The sequence below is a fragment of the Neolamprologus multifasciatus genome, chromosome 17, assembly GCF_963576455.1.
Source record: "Neolamprologus multifasciatus chromosome 17, fNeoMul1.2, whole genome shotgun sequence".
NCBI lineage: Eukaryota > Metazoa > Chordata > Actinopteri > Cichliformes > Cichlidae > Neolamprologus > Neolamprologus multifasciatus.
Genome location: NC_140455.1, coordinates 27613270 through 27633135, shown reverse-complemented (window position 1 = coordinate 27633135; position 19866 = coordinate 27613270). Strand labels below are relative to the sequence as shown.

General features: G+C 39.1%; 1 protein-coding gene across 6 annotated transcripts in view; it reads right to left on the bottom strand.

The window, feature by feature from the left end:
- The window catches only part of chchd3a (coiled-coil-helix-coiled-coil-helix domain containing 3a), an 82151-nt gene that overhangs the window by 21818 nt on the left and 40467 nt on the right, over window positions 1-19866 (bottom strand). For 3 of the 6 annotated variants that reach the window (XM_085137506.1, XM_085137508.1, XM_085137511.1), the window contains 3 exons: window positions 14414-14428; window positions 10376-10459; window positions 408-478 (listed from right to left, as the gene is read on the bottom strand). In XM_085137506.1, coding sequence (XP_084993632.1) covers window positions 408-478; window positions 10376-10459; window positions 14414-14428 — 170 coding nt within the window. Of the gene's footprint in view, window positions 1-407; window positions 479-10375; window positions 10460-14413; window positions 14429-19866 lie in introns of those variants that run through there. The other 3 variants (XM_085137507.1, XM_085137509.1, XM_085137510.1) reach the window with 2 other exon arrangements.

The following is a 19866-nucleotide window of genomic DNA, read 5'->3' as shown; positions in this document are numbered from 1 at the left end:
AACAGCAGTTGCCTCTAGGTACTTTATATTGTAAGGTAAAAACCCTACAATAATAGAGAGAAAACCCCAATAAACATATGACCCACTATGAGCAAGCACTTTGGCAACAGTGGAAAGAAAAAACTCCCTTTTAACAGGAAGAAACCTCCAGCAGAACTAGGCTTAGGGAGGGGTGCCATCTGCCGTGATTGGTTGGGGTTAGGGGAGGAAGACATGACAAAGACTTAATGACTTCTCTGACACCTTGTTTTGCTGTTAGCTTTTTATTCCCTTAGACAACTGCAAAAAGAAGGCTCTGCTTGTAGTGTTATCATATCAAATTTTTTATAGAGAATCTTTTCACAATTATTAGTTGTGTTTTATTTTAAATTATTTATATACCTTAGACTGTCCATGTCTGCACTTACCTGAATTTGGCATTCACTTGGTCTGCAGCTTTGTGGAAATTCTCCGTGGTGACCTTGTAGAACTGAGAACTCTGCAGAGACAGAGGAGAAAGTCAGTGAGCAGGAGGAATGCATTAAAATGTGATTCTTAGCACTTTATTAAAATAATGGGATAAGGGTAATTAGGCAAAAGGAAACATATGAATCGAGTAATTTTTCTTTACAGATCTGGTCCGCACAGCTCTGGCGTCATGTCTCAGACTTCATTAAAACCTAATGGAGATTCATTTTAAGATCACAGTTTGGTTTAGTGTCCACAACATAAATGCTAACTTTGCAATCAGTAACATTTAGTAACCAGTACACATTTGCAGTATTGAAGACTGCAAAGACAAACATTTTTATTTTGAGGTGCGCTTTTCCTGCACACGCAAAATATGGGTGCTTCAGTGTATGTGTGTTTGTGCTTATCCTGACAGTTAAGAGTGCTGTAATAACAGAAAGCAATCCTGTAAGGCCACGGGGTTGCTTGTCAACAATGTACAGACCAGTGGCCGTAATCCCCCGGTGACCCATAGCAAATGAACCCATAGCAGGACCACTCAACCTAAATTACCTCCTCAAACACAGCCATATAACCTAGCTACTAGACCATTTATACAACCCAGGAAGATCTGTCTTGTCAGCCCTCAGTGGCTGCTATGCACATTTATAATCAAATTGTGAGAGGTTGTAAAGTGTGACAGATAGCTTGTGTTGTGCGAGGCTTGATTGAGGGTAATGTCAACCGATATAAATGTCTTTCTGTGAAGGACCCCATGTGAACAAAAATAGTAATACTTGCACGAATACTTTCATTATAAAACTGTCATTCACAAAATGATTACCTTCCACAGATTTGGCATTTTTTGCCATTAACTATTGGGTTCATGTTTAGCTGAACAATCTACACACATGCTCTAAGATGCAGCACTGCCATAAAGGTCTCTCAAACTGTAATAACCTATCATCCCTAGCAAATGGCGTGCAAAAATAATCCTTCAGAAGAAAAAAAATCGTATGCGTGCCGCAGATTTGTGCAAAAAGCGCGTAAGTGAACAGCTAACCAATCACCATTACATTTACCAAACCCTTCAATCATCTTGCATAAACATAAATGTGACAAATTTAAGCCTCTTGGTGCCATCTGCTCTAACTTCATCCCCAAGCAGGGAAGACATTCATCATATTTCAGAAGAGATCAATAGGAATGAACTGTGGTGCTGAAAAGATCAATAGTCATGTGTTGTAGAGCTAAAAGAAGATGAGACATGACAACACTGACAAAAGGTCTGATACCAATTTAAGTTCTCTTCATTTAGATGAACTGCAGTAGATTTAGAGCACTTCCCTTTTCACATTCAGTACAGTTACACACATCAATTAAAGGCACATCGCATTTATTTTCTTTTACACTGCAAACTGCTCTGTGCATGCATGCTTTCTCATACTTCTGATTGAGATCAAAATGCAAAACAACATAAACGATCCACACTAGCTGTCCCTCAGGCAGACATTACTTTGTATGTAAAGCACAGTAAAGAGTATGGCCAAATTGCCAAGAGTTAACTTGTAAGCTCATGCTGTATCGGCGCCCTCTTGGCCTTGAATCAAGTGGTTTTCGGTTTAGACAAAGGAACTGTCAAGAGCTACGGAAAAAGGATTTAAAACAGAAGCTTATTCACAGATAAAAAGCCTAAAAAGAGATTTTGGGGGCTGCTAAAGAGGCAGAAATAAGACTTCTCCTGGGTGCTGAGACTGAGCCACTGGAAGAGAAAAGAGAGAGACAGAACGAGCCAGATTTGGGGTTCTGTCTAGCATACTAAGTATAAGGTAATAATACCTGCCTAAATGGCAGAGCTGGCTCTAATCAGCACACTAATCCACCTGAGAGTACAAAAGGCCATGTGTGTCAATGATTGCAGGAACACTTTCAAAACATGTACACACACAAACAATGTGAGCGCTCTCTTGCGCACACCTACACAAACAAAATACTAACACACACCATGGGAACATGTGGACGCACTGCCTTAAGTGTCTAAATGTACCCTGGCAGCTAGTAAACACTGACAGACATATCAAAAAAAGAAAAGAAAAAAGAACCTCAGTCACTCGCTCACAACCAGGTAGAGAGGAGTGTAATTTGTGTGATTACTGAGTGGTCTCAAATTATGATGTCCTGCTGTTGTCCCAACTGATTCAGAGAATAGCCCTGACCTTTCATTAGCCCACAAAAGTGAGGCCCTGCTCAGTTTGGATGAAAACATTCCTCCCTTGATCAACATTTTAGGAGCTGCAAAGCACAATCTTTCTTTTTTAAATTGCTGTCTGCTGTTTAGCATGCTTCGTCACTGACTCAACAGAATAGCTACACAGGCCTGACGCAGTGCATCGCCTCGCCATGAAATCAAATATCTAAAACCTCTTGAATAAAATAGTGTTTCTGTTTGTTTTCATCCCATTTACTCTATTTGCGTTCCAAAAGGTTTTTAGCTCATCTGGAGCAAAACAAAATGCTGGTGGGGGGGATGTCGAAGACAAATTAAGTCATTACTGCTAATGCACTGCAACAATATGGAGAAGATAGAAGCGGCACCCCCAACACAGGCTCTAGGTCAATTTAGAGAAAAGGCTTCCAGTTCTTAATGAATAAAACAAATAACTCCTTGTACTGATGGCTTCTTTCTCTTATCTGTTGCTGAGCAGGAGGGACAAAATGGCAAGAAACCCCACCATGGCTAACATTATGATTCTGCAGAGCTAAAGAAATTTAGACTTCTGCTGTGTGACTCATAAGTAGAGCAAGCGGGCTGGTAAATGATTTTTTTTTTTTTTTACACAGAAATGACTAAGCATTTTACTATTATCTTTCAAGGGCTACAGCAATATAATAGGATATGGATGCACAGATAAACACAAATGTTCATCTTTGTTATAAACACAATAAACTCTTAACTTCTATGTTTGGTAAGAGGTAACAAAATCTACACAACATATCCACTAAACTGGGCAGCGCAATTAAAACAGCAGGAATGTGTGCATATCCAGTGTTTTTTTTTTCCATCTACTTCATCAACATGCAAAACCCAGAGGTAAGAGAGGGACTGGAGGAAAACAGCACATAAAGTACAATTTTGGTTTTTTGTCAGAGGCCTTTGCCACAGCAGAATCAATCTGTTTTTGGGAGGCCTGCATATTTGTTTGTGCTCCCAGTAGTGATGTGCGGATTGATCCTGAAATATCATTCCTCCGATACCAATCATTTATGTTCTAGAATCGATTCTCACATTACAATATCGATGTTTTAGTAATTTAGAGTAAATTTGTAGTTTATCATTAACAGGAACACAGTGGAAAGAAACTATAACATTCGGATGGTCTACATTCAAAGGAACTACTTCCTCTTCCGCCTTTCATGTGCGAAATACGGCTGTATAAATGTCTCGCAGCCGCTGGCGCACGCACTCACAACAATGGCTGAGCGTAATTGTGCGGACGTATTTCACCTCCACAAACAGCTGAGACGTGGTTTGCGATACATGTGGCAAAAAAGTGCTCCAAGAGTGAGGCATTCAAAAGGGCTGTTGGGGGTAATACATTTTACAGGGTTTATTTATCGGATAAAATACGTTAAATGTCACCGTTATTATTGGCCGGCCCAGAAACAGCGGGGGTGTCCAAATTCAGAGGCTGCTTCCACCTGAGGACCCGGCCTCCACGGTCTAAAGAAAGTCGGGTAGTACGTCATGAGCTCCCTCGGTGGAGTGAAACTCTGCCGTCTGCTCCTTGCTATCTAAAATATAACCGGACACTGACGTAAACACTCGACCGTCTCACACTTCTGTTTAATCATTTTCTGTTTGACGTTTATTCAGCTGTGTGAAAACCCCTGAGGAACCCTCCCGAGGAATTAATAAAGTTAAATTTAATTTAATCTAATCTAATAACTTTAATCTCAGCCAAACCGATTTACTCACGAACAAATAAAACACAAAAAAATCCAAACAATAACATTTTTAAGTTATCAAAGTGACTTATATATCATGTTTAACCCGAGTAGTGAAAGACCGCGGGGGTTTGAAAACGATCAGTCGATCATCTCAGATATTTGAAGTTTGCACAGCTACATTCTCACCTGAAAATATGTTAAAAAAAGATTTGCGACCCAGAAAGAGAAATAAGAGTAATATTAAAACTGCCGCCATTGTTGGAAACTGGAATTGGCTGGGCCGCGCTATGAATTCTGTATCGGTGTCGGATCAGTATCGTCGATACCACCCTGAATATTACTTGGTATCAGATCGGAAAGAAAATCAGTGGTATCTCACATCACTAGCTCCCAGTGTCACAACTTTCCCTGTAGGGATTTTTTTTAACATCTGACTACATCTGGGTGGCCTACATTAACTTTTGGATGGGGCTCAACAGCAATACCGGTTGGTAATACTCAAGGAGACAATTACAACAAGAGCTATTCCTGTTTTCTCACAAACAAACAAAATTGGTGAAATTTGATAGAAATATTTAGTTTTACTCCTTTCTAAACGCACCATGAAGTTGTAATGCACTTTTGTCTGAAAAATAATCTGACTTTTTTTGTAACAAGAACATTTGTTTTTGACTGAGTTCCATATTTCTTGAATCTGCTGGTTACAGGTTGAAAACTCAAAGAGTTAGCTTTCCTGTTTCAGCTAAATGTTAGCCTTTGTCCTAAGCTAACCCTTTACGAAAGTTCACATAAAAGTGTTTTAACTTTAAAACTCAACTTTCAAAATACTTTCATTTTGGGAAAAAATACTCAAACTATTTATTAAGTTCCTGTCAGCTATTTAAAAGGTTATGCTGCAAAAGACTACAGGCTAGCTCCAAGCTAGCGTCTCTTATGACTAAACAAAATGCATCTAGAGAGTTAACTTTTCATTTTAACACCCGATTAGGAGAGAAAAATAGAAAAGTCTCCAATTAAAAAGTTAAAATAAATGAATAAAACAAAGCAAATAAATAAAACTGCAAAATAGAAGCTAAAAATTCGAAGCCTGTACCCATAAATTATTTCATCCTGTGAAAAGCAACAGATGGGTGGCTCTATTTTTGTTTTTTGTTTTGTTTTTCTACATAAAAAGGATGCACCACTTTGTTATTGTAAATTCTTATCTATTCATTCATTCTTTGAAGAAACTTCTGGTAAAATTCCTAAGACTCCTGTCACGCAGCTGAAGGAGCAAATGGTGATAAACAACACTGAAATGCACCGTCATGCCTCCAGGTCACTCCATTTTCAGTTTTATAACAGAGCCACAGATGGCTTCATAGTGAAGAAGAGGGAGGGCGGAAACACCCAAAATTTAAAACATTTTTTTACTACAAAACTATAATAATAACAAAAACACTACCTTTATTTTAATATTTCTATTGCTGACAATCAGCAGGAAAAAAGTAGTTTTTGCTGCAGCCTGCAGAAAGAGTACAAAGAAAGAGCAGGAAATGACAGGCAGAGGGAGAGATGAAGCTAGCAAGTCAGAGGCAGAGACACAGATATTGAGATAGAAGCCATTACATTTTTTTAATGCTCTTTCTCCTGTATTTCTTCCTTTCACAGTGCGGTAGAACTTTGCTATGAGATGGCAATTGCTGCTGTGATTGTCCTCCATGGGAGAGTAGAAAAATCCAATTTCATTGATATACAAGGCGAAAAAAAAAAGAAAAAAGAAGAGAACAAAAAAAAAATCTTTTCGGAAAAAGATGAAATTGAAGCATGGAGGGGAAAAAAGCACCACTCGAAAGGGAAAAAAAGACTTAAAAATGAGAGATATAGAGACAGATGTGATCGGGGGGGGAGGGGGGGGGCAACAAGATATGGTAGGGATAAAAGAGAAAAAGAAACATTGGCAAGTTGATTGTTAAATATGAGATTGTTTTACAGCGAGGCAGGTATTGAGTGAAAATGTAATAAATATATAGATATTGTTTTCAGGGGCTATTTGGTAGCTCTGGCCCCAATGAGCGGCAGCATCGGAGGCAGAAGGCTGAGCTGTCTGGGAGCCTGGTGATGGCCTGTCACTGGAAGCCTCTCTGATGAATGGCTATGTTAGATTGGAACAGACATGTAATATATATCAGACTTATATTCTCTCTCTCGGTTCCTCTGCCTCTTTCTCCTGGTGTTTGAGATTCTGGGGGAATCCAGAGGTAAGCAAGGAATTGAGAGGAGACAGAAGGGGGCGTGAAAAATGTGATGGAAGATAATGGTGAGCAAGCAATATATTCCAAGTGAAAACTAATTTTTATGCACTCTCGGTAGAAAAGAGGTTAAAAAAAAAAAAGCATTGGGCTTTCACAGCTACGGTGTTTGCAGATTGAAAACTCCAAACTTTGCATACACAGCCTTTCTGAATGTCCATACTTGTGGTAGAAGATTCAAAGCACAACGGACATTTACCTTTTTATACACAAATTACACAATTTTTCTCATCTTGCAGTTATCGCATTCACAGGGTTTTCAGAAAACTTGACCTCTAACCTTGAAGTCAAGGTCACTGGGATTCAAACTCATCCGAGATTTTTAGTAGACACACCTTCGGTATCAATCACATGCGCAGACTTGCTTGTCTACGCCACCAGGTGGGGTGACGTCAATACCCCTTCAGCCTTTTACGGATGAGGTGTAATAAATAATAATCAAGAAAAATATATTATCTACATAGTTACATATTTTTAAATAGTGTTTCTTCTTTCACATAAAATGTTGATTAACAATATTTTTCACCATGAATAGTTCAACTTCTTGAACTTTCTCTATAAATCTATACAAAACTTGGTCAAAAACCATTAAAATTGTTAGAAATGAAAAAGAGTGATAATTCTATCTCCTAACGCAACAGTAAACTGTTTTCTTTAAACATATTTTTCAATTTAGATTGTAAATGGGGCCAATCATTGCTGTTTTCCATAGTCAACCCCTTCAGGTCCATCTTCTATAGTGCATGTTCTGTTGTTTTAAGTAAATATAGAAAAATGGCAATGAACTTAAAGCCCATGGTAGCAATTTTAAATATCCTATTTTATCCTACCAACAACCTCCAATTCAAAGATCGATTTTTAATAATTTATAATGATAAAAGCAGAAAATTCCCAAATGTAACCAGTTGAAACTTGGGAATTTAACTGCAAATCTAAGCAGACATATCACAGGGTAAATGCAGCCTTTGTCTAGCAATACTGACTCTAGTGTTCCCTGCCTACAATACATCCTTGTTGCTCTGTGTATGGCACAAGAAAAACTCAAACCAATTATATATAATAAACGGCAACAATATGAACTATTTATGAATACAATGCTTTGCTTGTTTAGCAGTTTTACACTTAATTGAATTAAATATCTCTTTGCTTGTTTCTAAGCTAAATATTCCTGGTTGCTATTTCTTTGTGACACTGTTCTGTTTCTTTCCTCAAATTTACTCTTTGTACTGTGCATACATATTATAAGCCTTCATCTGGAGTGGACACTATTAAGCAAGCACAAAATACAATGAGTGCACAGGAAAAGAACATGCCAAAAGTGATTTTGGCTCACACTGGTTGAAGAGCACAGGGAATGAAGGGCGGCTAGATTCAGTGCCAAATGGGGCACTGAGGCCAGAACAAGAAAAAAAAAAAAGAGCATTGTTAACACAGTCCAAACAAACTACAACCCCTATGGAGCTCCAAGCCGCTTGATACACAGTAAGACAACATGTGATATGCCAACCAGTTACACAAAGGAGTACAAGATCACACAACCAGACACAAAATACACACATAATATCTACTTATGTTGTAAATTGCCTCCATATGCAATAAGGGAAAATCATTTTTTAAATTTTGTAAATATATCACTTTCTTAGTTTTCATTGACCGTTCCTGCTATCCAGGTTTCCAATTTCTCCCACTTCCATTTTTATGCTCCAATCACAGCTTGTAGTGGTCGTTTTACCTTTATCATACTTGTCCTTTAACATTTAGAGGAAATACTCATTATTATACACTAATTAAGATTATTAAGAAAACTAAGATTCACTTTCATTTCAGTTTTTCTCTTTCTGGCTTCCATGCATTATGTGTTTCCCTTGGTGTCTTTCCACTCTGTCTTCTGCCTCCTTTTGATTCCTCTGTTTCTCTTGGGGCTGCAAAAGTCATTTGTTGACACGTTGATCTAAGAAATATTGACCAGAGGCCAACATGGTTGATGGATGACCAGTGTCGAGAGTTGATAACAGCTGTGTTAGTTGGGACGCATCACTTCTTACACCTGAACTCACATTTGCCCCCTTTCTATATGATGCACTACTGTCTCCCTGTGCATTGATACAATAATGCACAAGGAGCTAAATAGCATTCAGAATTATATAACTAACATTGTAATCTTACTGGTTTCTTGACAACTGATCAATAAATTTACAAACTGCATAAACATTAGCAACCTTTCTTCAATCATAATGCATCATAGCAATGAATTATAACAACTGCTCTGCTGTCTGCAAAGACATTTGTGCCCTTTAACCAAGAAAAAAAACTATCTCATGTTATATTTCTTGAATTCATGTCTGGCTTTAAGAACAGCATCACCTTAGTGCCTTCACAGTTGGGTAAAATTTCCATTTGGCTTCCACCGTAGAGGCCATTTGACTTTTTAACCCTTCAAAGGGGAGAAAACTCCTTCCCAGCATGAAGGTGTCAATTTAAGCACACTAAATAGGGCATTATACCCTTCTTGAGATATACTTATGATTTGAGAGCCACATGAAGGTATTCTTTTTAGCACACTTTAACAGGGCATTTGACCCTGGTCCCCCGCCTTGCAGGCATCTCTCACTGGGACCAGCATGGAGCTGTCATTTGAAGTGCGCCAAGCACGGCAGCAGACCCATGTCCCAATCCATAGGACACTAGTTTACAAGGAACATCAGGGTAGTGTCATTTTCGAGAAACAGAAGGACACATGCCGGGATGAATTAGATTTAACCCTTTATCTGTTTGGCCCAGGCACGGAGGTTGAAATTTAAAGTGACAGCCAAAAAGGGGCAGCAAGACAATTACAGCAAGGCAGCCAACTAGAGAGCGAAGGACAGCAATACACACCACACTGGGGAACGCATGCAGAGTTTAAGTTCAAGGATGATGACAAAAACAGTGGGGCAGTGGGATGAAGAGGAAAAATAAATGTGACCGCTTTGGCTGAGCCCAGTAGGGACCAGGCCTACTGTGCATAATGGTCGAATTGAGAGTTCGAACATGTGTGCCCTTATTTGTGCGTACACTGGGTATGTGTGCTTCTGTATGCACTGCAGTGTGCTAGTGACTGACTGGTTTGCTCAATGATGTATGTAAACTTTTACCCAGGAGAAACTATTGCAGCACATTATGGTGCAGGTTCTTGAAAACAGCAATGACACCAGCTCACCTGGTGAGCATGCAGTGCAATATTTCATTAAGACTTTGCTTTGTGTTGTGAAATAGAAAGTTGTATTTTCTGTTAGCTTTCATGCTAATCTATTATCCATTACTATCTATTACTCTACTATCCATTACTATCTATTACTCTACTATCCACCTCCTTATTTTTTACTTTACTTTCTCTTAAATTATTCTTAGAGTTATGTGAATGTTCTTGAGTTTTGGATTTAATTACCATTTTCAAAAGAAAAATTGCCCCGTCATATTGTAAACTTTTTTAAATTTAAACTTAGGAAACCTTGACAGAAAAACAAGCTGGATAAATAAGTACGTTTCTCCAATTTCAACTGAAAATTTAGCTCAGGGAAAGGTTGTAAAAGTCAAACTCATTAAAAGTGATACTTTAAAAATAAATAATTACCATAAGATCAATCGTACATCTAGTTTTGTGAGCGATCGTACATGCCAGCTACGCCCATTTTTCGAGTTGGTGTAAACTGCAAATTACTTCTTACCCTCTCCTCCAGCCGGGCCACTTGCTCTCTGTAAAAAGCATCCTGCTTCTTTAGATCTGCTTCCTTGGCCTCCACCTGCTTGGCCTAAGGAGAAGGACAAAAATTAGGTGCTGAGCATGGCCAGTTCAAAAAGAGCATAACACACATGAGACAAGCATAAATACACATTAAAGGCACCCATAATGAGAGTTTAGTGTTTATAGTGTGAATATAAAGAGAACACAAACTCTTGTTTTTGTTGTACATATAATCCAAGAGATATCTCGTTATAAGATTAAGAGATGCATTTCTACATGATAAATGTGTAAAATAACAGAAACTATTCTGATAGATCACCGCCTAGACCAGGGGTCAGCAACCTTTAAGACCCAAAGAGCCATTTGGACCCGGTTTATTGTTTTTTACCTTTATGCTTTGTGTGAACAACTAAGGTGTGTTGCTTATGAAATCCATGAAGTGCTACAGATAAAATAACATTTTATTTATGTAAAAACACATTTTGAACTCTTAAAGAAATATAACAAAAGGAAAGACACCCAGCTGAACTAAAATGATCCATGTAGCAAACAAAAACTGTTGTGAGCCGCCACCCTTATATCGCCTTTGGGCTTTTGGAGCCTTGACCTGACTTTTAAAAAATAATTGGAAAAAAAGCAATATGCTGCTAAAAGATACTGCCTAAATATGTATTTTACCTGGTTAATGTGTATGGCGAGGCGTGGTCTGCAGCGCCGCTGCAGGGGAGGCAGACGCACCTGAGCGGCACCCGCAATCACGCCTCGCCGCCTTAATGTCTGTGCTATCTATGCTGTTGTGTTGGTGTGTGTCGGGCTGTGAGCTGCAAAGCTACAGCCGGCTGTATGTGTACAGCAACCATGTGTGAAAAGCGTGTTCATGCAAACATCGTCGGGTCTGCCATGGTATGTTTACAATGGGACTTCTGCTCCCGAACCTCTGCGCACAGCGTCTGCAAATTGGGGCTGTACGAAGTCACTTTCATCTTTACGCAGGACCGTAATCTGTGAGGTGTGAGCGGTGCTTATTTATAACATAGTTCACGGTGGAGAATAGCTGCTGACATAATGTGGATCCGAAGATCCATAATTGGCCTACCTGGGGTTGAAAGTCTCGATAAATGCACGGCATTTCGGCGGGTACACCGGCTTCCGCGAGTGTGACGCTTATTTTGAGCGATGACAAAAATAATAGAATATAATTTTATTTTTATATTTCAATATCACAATAATCTTCCAATTTCGAACTACAAGTTAAAAAAGAACTAACATAAATAAAATACACTTCAGCTAAATACTTTTCCCAAACCACGCGGAGCCGCACTATAAGGACTAAAGAGCCGCAGGTTGCCGACCCCTGGCCTAGACTGTCCTGGATTTATAAAACATAGTTTTTGTTAATTGATGAAAACTTTCCTTTTTCTAAAAACCTAAATTTCTATAGCAGAAAAAGGGGAAAGGGGGACTTTTCTGCCATTTAATTGTTTATCTATTACTTAACTAGTTTGGTGTAGTATGAATGACTGTTGAGGAGGTCTTTAGGAGGAAAAGCTGTAAAACCTTAAAAAGAAATGCAATTAGAAGTCCAAAACTTTATGCCTGCCTTCATACTTCCAAAGCCATTTAGTGAGTCAGAATGGAGTCACCGCCAGGCTGATTCTAGCCCTCGGGCCTTATGTTTGACACCCCTGCTCTACACATTTTGTGCACTGTACTCACAAACATAGATGATTAAAAAATTGAAAATGGATTCAAGACCAATTACAGTTGAGTGCATCCTACTTACCATAATAATTACTGCAAACTGGACACAGAAATATGTGGAAATTTAAAGTAAAAAACAAAACAAAAACTAAAATCCCTGCAGTGACATTACTTTCAAAATTGTTCCAACAGATCAACTTCATCCTATGATAAAATACTTCTACCCTGATAGGAGCAGTCACTTCCTGGTGAGTCAAATGCATTGGCTTCACAGTCATCAGATCTCAACACAACTGAATACCCATGGGAGATTTTGACTGGCTTGATTGGTTTGTTTGACAGTACATTTCACCACCTTATTCAAAATACCAAATCTGACACTGTTTTTTGGAAGAATAGTGTTTCATTATTCCAGTAGAACTTCAAAGACATGTAACCTGTCAGAAGGACAACCATTTCATCTACTATATTATGGTTGAGTGGCTACATGAAAGCCATTTTTGAGTAAAATACTCCCTACTTTGAGTTTGGAAAAAGTGTTAACTGAAAAAAAAACTCTTAGAGCATAAGGAAAAGGATTCTGTGGTTTGATGAGACAAAAGGTCTCTTTGGTCAGAAACGGGAAACAACATGAGCCTGCCAACTTACTACCACCTTTTCAGTGAAGCATGGAGGTGGAAGCACCTCGCTATCCGGTCATTAAAAAAAAGTTAGCTTGTTTATATTATGCTAACATAGCTGTGTCACTAGCAGTCACGTAGCACATCATTATATACCAGCTAGCCAAACTTCAGTAACCCTACAAACGTCACTGCTGTTTAGTTTTCTGTCTTCATTTATGTTGGAAGTGATAACAGAGCTGTACGTTTTAATTTGTTTCCAAAACCCCGCAGTCATGACATGCTATATTGTATTTAGATAGAAGCTAGCGAGCTAACTTCCTGCTAACTTCTAACTCCATTAAATGTCATAAATTCCGTTTTCATGGATGCCTGGATGTTAAACTCAATTGCTACACCTGGTAGAGCAAAACACTGATCATTTTATTAAAGATGAAAGACTTTAGACAGTTTTTCAACTCTCAGTAATGCCATAGTGATCGTTTGATATATGGACCTCCAGCGGAGTTTAGGCCCAGACACAGCTAGTGACGTCAGACTTAACAACCGGATTGGCAAAATACCTAATTTAAATCCTAGTGAATATTTTCAGAGAAACCAGAAGATAGCAATTCACAGACATGTAATACACAACCTGGCAGAATTAAGAGGAACTCCCAAGAAGTGTTAATGAATTACACAACTAAATTTGTTGGCCAAATTCAGGCGTGCAAAGCCTGCAGACACTGAACCAAAAATAATCTCAGTCATTTTTACAAAGGGCTTAATAAAATGCACTAAACTAATGCCTCGATACTTTTGTGAGAGATTTCATGTTTTGCATAGATTTGCAAAGAACATCTAAAAACATATTTTCCCTTTGTTATTATCAGTGTTGAATATGGATTCATCTGATTTCGTTACGTGTGCACCAATAGAGGTAATGGTGATTTGTGCATATATGCTTAATGTCTAAAAGAAACACACCTGTGTGCACATATGAATACGACTTATAATGCCTTGCCAAGTACTGCAGGTGTTTCTTTGTCCTCTTGTGTTAAGTCTCTGGCTAAAATACTATCACACCAAGAAGATAAAATCAGTTTTCACTGCAAACAGGCATCACGATCTGGCATATATATTTACAAAGCCGACCTATCTTCACTGTCCTCCTTTCTACTGTGACCTTCATTAAACAGTTGGCTCAAGTTCTATGTTATATATAGAAAAAGATAAGACCTGATATATCCGTTTTTTGAGAGAGGAAAAAAAGAATGTGAACCGGTGACTCAAGCAAAATGATAAATACTGATGGCATTTTTATTAACCATAAAAGAAAGTACAACACAACTATCTGGACCACCTATTTTGATTAATGGAATTACTTATCATCATTAACTTGCCAAAACTGATAGATATGTTAACAGCCAAGGCTATAAACTGTGATGAATTAAAATTAATAGACCAGTTCCAAGTGGATTTTATATCTAGTAAATAAGATACCATTTTTAAGATGTATAACATGCTTTTAGAACAAATAACTTCGCTAGGAAGTAGTCATCTAGAGGGGTTTTTTGGGAGTAAGAGATCTGCATCAATAATTGTTGGTGGAAAGACAAATCAAACATGTCGTATAAGCTACACAGGAAAAGAAATTCTCCACATGATCATGTGAGAGAGAAGTGTCACTTTAGGGTGAGGGTAAAGACTTCTAGACTTACCTTCCTTCCAATCTCCTGAATAAAAGAAGCATTGAAAAGAAACAAGAGAAAGAAAAGGTGAAAGACTGAGCAAAAAAAACATACTGATTCATTCATGAACTTCTTCAAAGTGACATTTGGGGAGTTTTAGTATTCAGAGACTAGGAGTGACTGGCTGCCACACTGTTCTGCCTGAATACTCACACTCTGTCCTCTCAATCTTCTTTCTCACTAGCATACACAGACTTGTGCATACATAGAGTCATGTGAAAAAGAAAGATTTCACAGGACTTTATGCAGCTTCCATAGAAATTATGAAGGTAAGTAGCAGCCAGGTGCTGCTAATCAAATGCACTGATGATTAATTGATCATCAGTAAGTGTAAGCACCTGTATAAACGCACACGTTTTGAGGTTGTTTTCCAGTTTGTTGGCCTCGACCATTCAGGTGTGTTTTAACATAATGCCAAGAAGAAAAGACTTCAGCAATGACCTGAGGGAAGCAATTGTGTTAATGCTAACAGTTACGTGATTGGTAGCTGCAAAACAATCATGACTTAATGATAGCTAAGCTTGGCCAAAATAGGGTCATGCAACCGGACAATGACTCCAAACACAGCAGTAAACCTATAACAGAATGGCTGAAAAAGAAAATAATCCAGATATTGCAATGGTCCAGACAAAGTCCAGACCTGGCAGGACCTTAAGAGCCCTATGCATCGACGGAAGCATGGAAACCTCAATGAACTAAAGCAATGTTGAAAAGAGAAGTCACAATGATGTGAGAGACAGAAAAATTCATGCAGAAAATGTATTACTTCAACCTCGTTAGTAATAAGGTGTACTTAGTTTTTCAAAAGCCTGTATGGTGTTCTGTGAAACCTTCTTTTTCACATGACTGTAGCATATAAGAATAAGCCATTCAAGTATGAACATATGCATGGCTGCATACATTCACTGCTGAGGACTATTGAAAAAGCCACAGCACAGATGGAGCCTTCAAGCATTTCCTTTAAACAATATAGAAAGTTGAAGGAAACAAGTAGGAAGAAAATATAACGTATGGAGAAAAAAAATTGCCTTTCCCCATCGAGTCTCTGCTACGCTGATAACCATCTGTGTTCTGCTCAACACACTGCAGGCGAAGCTGCATGCTCTATGCATTGTGATGAGGAGCAGCGAGGAGTCTCAGAGTGGGGCTGTCCTCAAATGAGACGAGTGGGGGGAAGTTTCAAAGTCAAGTGGATGCTCCGAGCTTCCCTGCTACACACAAGATAGAAACCTTCCCACACAGCCAAACACCTGCATACACATAACCATTAAGATATCTCTACAGACATATACAGGGAAAAAAACAAAAGCCACAGCACCACATAATCACATTCCTGGCAATACTCAGCAAAGCAACATCATGCCCTAGCTGCCACTGTCTCTTCTGTCCAAAGCACAACCTAACATTAGCTAGCCTTAGTGCTGTGGTCGGGCAATTGTCTCTATTGTGTGCCCCTTAGAAGTCTGAAGGGCTATTGTAAAGCTGCCTGCACTTCATGATGGAATCGAGTTGAACTTGAACCTAAATCATATCGCTGGGTGAATGTACCCTGAAGTAGACAGTTTAAAGCGTGCCATAAGCACACTACTAGTATAACTATAATGACCTTTAAACGTGTTATTGATTCCGAGCCTGCAATCGTGGCCTCTAGGATTGATTGTCAAAGATATTGAGAGACCAGATTAGGTTCATTGAGGTGCCAAAAAACTGTCTACTGCCAACAGCTCAATTTAGAATGAAGAAGAAACAAGGGATGGTGGGATAGAGGGAAAGAGAGAAGAGAGGATTGGCAGGGGGGCTGTGTACTGTCACGAGTGTGTCCAAACTCAATGTTACGCTGGTAGGTGGTGACTAAAGACTTTAGCTTTGCAGAGAAAAGACAAAACATGCAGACGCCAAGACACAAACAATGGCTCAGACGCTGATCTGTAACGCACAAATCATCACACACAGACACCCACACCAGCCCGAGCAGCTGTACCCACAGAGAGATAAATGTGTGCTAAGGGCGAGACTAAAGGGGTCATTAAAAGAGGAGAGGTTGTGACAGAAATGTGTACCCAGGGATTTTCTTTCTTTCTTTCTTTTTTTAATGTGTATGTGTTTGTGAATGTCTTTTGCGCACATTGGCTAGTGCATGTGTTCAATTTTCATGCGAGCTGGTTGCCTCTCATTTTTTATTATACACACACTGGCCCAGACACACACACACTCTGTCAGGATTACTTCTGACTGATTAATCCCATTCAGCAGACTTTAAAGATAATCTAATCATACTAAAGGCCAAACAATAGGACAGACTTCACCACTGCCCATACACCTTTTGTTCCCCTAATGAAGAGGCGGTCACGGCTAGAGGAGGAGAGCATGGGTAAGAGTTGGGGGAGGAAGAGAATGAGAAGGGCAAAAAAAAGAAAGAAAGTAAACTTGAAAGTGAAAAGAAAAGAGCGAGATAAGAGACAAAGAGAAAGAGGACAATAAAAGGTGATTTATCTATGGAGGCGTCAAGAAGGGAGATGAGGCTGTTTGATGGGACATGGAGCCTCAGCCAAGTGTGTCTTTATATTTTAATAACCAGGTAAATAAAAAAACAATGGCAATGGCGGGGAAAGTTTCCACATGTGATATCTAGATTTCCCCCTGACAGTAACTCACTGTCATATTCTGTAACACTCCAGCGGATGATTCAACCAACGTTATTGAATTCCACATTTTTACTGTGCAACAGACCTTAACATAGATTTAAAAAACTAAAAAAACCTAGTTAAAATATGAAGGCTCACAACAGGACCCTCCCACTAGCCATCGAGACCACACACTACAATTTGTAGCCCAGGAAGTAACATTAACATTAGCGGCAAACTTTTATATCAGCCTTCTTGCATCCATCTCCCCTTATTAAATACAGTAGCACAGTGGCTGATGGTGACAGGCGGTTGAAAGTGAGACTGCGGTGGTCAGATTAAACGAATCGTTTAGGGGAGGTGATCGCCTCTGTGAATATCAATTAGCCAACCGCTGAATAATTAAGGACAACCATGTTTTTTAATTAGCTGACTGCCGCAGTTTGAGCCGGGCGCATGAGAGGGGAGGAGGAGGAGGAGCAGAAGAGAGGAGGATGGAAGAGGGATGAGAACAGGTGGGTTTTGCTGCGTCAGCCCCCCTTCTCCCCACCCACCCGCCGCCTGTTCCCTCACTAAATTGCTCCCATATACACTATTTTCTTTCACACCTGCCTTTTTATTTAAAGTATTCTTTGTCACTTCCTTTTTCTTTTAAAAGATTCCAAGATGCTGAAATAAAACTATTATCTGCAGCACTGAGCAGGCTTACTGCACAAGACAGGTATAGGGAATATCATAATCATATGCTTGCATGCTTATATTTGTAACATGTCCCACTAGTGTTTTGAAAATATACTGCAAAATTGTGTAAAGGATATAACCGTGGTATGCAGTGTAAAGCAGTTTGAGTAGTTAGAAGAATTTTATAAAGTGAAATGAATGATTTAATGTAAATGCTGCAAGTTCATGTCACAGCCTATTGACAGGGAGAGCAACACACTCTTGCTTAGCGCTCATTTCGTCCCCAAAACCTTAGTTAAACAGTCACCTTTTAATTATTCTGTGTTCATTCCAGAACTGAGAAGACAAAAAGACCAACTTAAAGTGGTTTACAGTCACATGTAGGTAAAGTTTTTGTTTTCTAACGGGACACCGAATATAAATTATGAGAAACAAAAACTTTCGCTTGAATAAAATGCTTTATTTTAGCCTAAAAGGGGTAAATCCATCTTTTATCTACTAAAATATACACCACTTGATATAGTACAAACCCTTTAGGTAGAAAGTTTGAGAACTATTATCTTGATCCTCAGGATCTATACTCTAAAGACAGGATACCACAATAATAATAGTTGCCACTAGCAAAAACTATAATTCAGACAAACAACTAAAAGTTCTCAGTGCTTAAGAAAAAGCACATATTACATTTTTCATTTCACACCTCAATGATGGAGACTTCTGTATTGTAATATAATAAGGTGACTGTTTCACTGTAGTCTCGCTACATGCTTATAAATCATGCAAGATAAAAATAATCTTGCGAGATGCCATGATCGATGGAGCACAAATCAAATCTCATCATATTAACTAACAGCACCTCATCCATAACCTTGGTCTCTTTTGTCTTACCCCTGCCACCATTAGCTCAGCCCTGATTCACCCCTGTCACGAGTAGCATCATAATCAATGCTCCCTCACACTATCCAAGTGAGCGCTGCAGCACAGTGGGTCAGAGCCGCTCACCAGGGCCCATCTATCAAAGACTTGTGCGACAGGGCTCTGTGACAAACTAATACTGAAGCCGCAAGCCTCAAGTCCTGTTTGCTCTGACAGGCAGGGAGTGGGTCAAAGGGTAGCACAATGTGACCGTGCGCCGGTGTTAATTAGCACGGTGGAGGTGCAGGTGGCATGTGGAAGGTTTGAGATGGATGCAGCAAGGGAAGGGTAAGTTCATGGTGTAGAGATGATGAAATGAAGGCTACACCGAGAGAGAGATGGGTCAATGTGTGAATGGAATATTGATGACAACATAGCTGGAAGGTGAATTTTGCTGTTGCCATTCTTGTTGACAGCTGCTCAAAGAAGAAATCATGAAAGATGAAAGAGAAAAGGATTTCAAGAAAATCAGTTTTTCATACTTTTTTCAGCTACAGCTCACACACACACACTTTTTTAGACACACATACCATCCCACAAATCTTGGTCGTTCTTTTAAGTGCCTCTAAAACCTTTGCAACTCTAGCTTTAAAAGCTATCACTGGCAGATCAAATCTATGAGATGGAGTGCAAAATGATATCACCTAACACCAACCCTACTGGCAGTATTCCATTCACCCTTAGCATCACTAATAAAACACAAGTCCTGGTAGAAGAAGCTGTAAAAACTCCATTGGAAACCATTCACCTTTGCTGTTTAATTAGCATCATGGGGATTTACTGTGCACCACTAACAGTTACATTCACGGCTAGCTATTAGTCTCCAGGGGGAAATAGTAGGGTTATGGCGATATAAGTGCGTCAGATACAGTGTGGTCAATTAATGGGCATAACACTCCCTGGTCACACCAAAGAACAAACACATTAGGTCCTGTTGGACAAGCCAAAAAAAGACTCTGAAGGATATTAACACTTAAATGTGATTGTAGCAAGAAAAGCATCGGTAATAATAATGATAATAAAATACTTTGGCAATGACATCCACTGCCAAATTATCTGTGTTATTGGGTCTCTAATGGCAACGTCACCAAAGAAAATAAATACAACCTGTAAGCTCAATAACAAGACTTAGACCATATGTAGAGAAAGAGCTGCAGTATGGTCTGCAACAAAGTGGGCCTACTGATTTTGATTCACTTACAT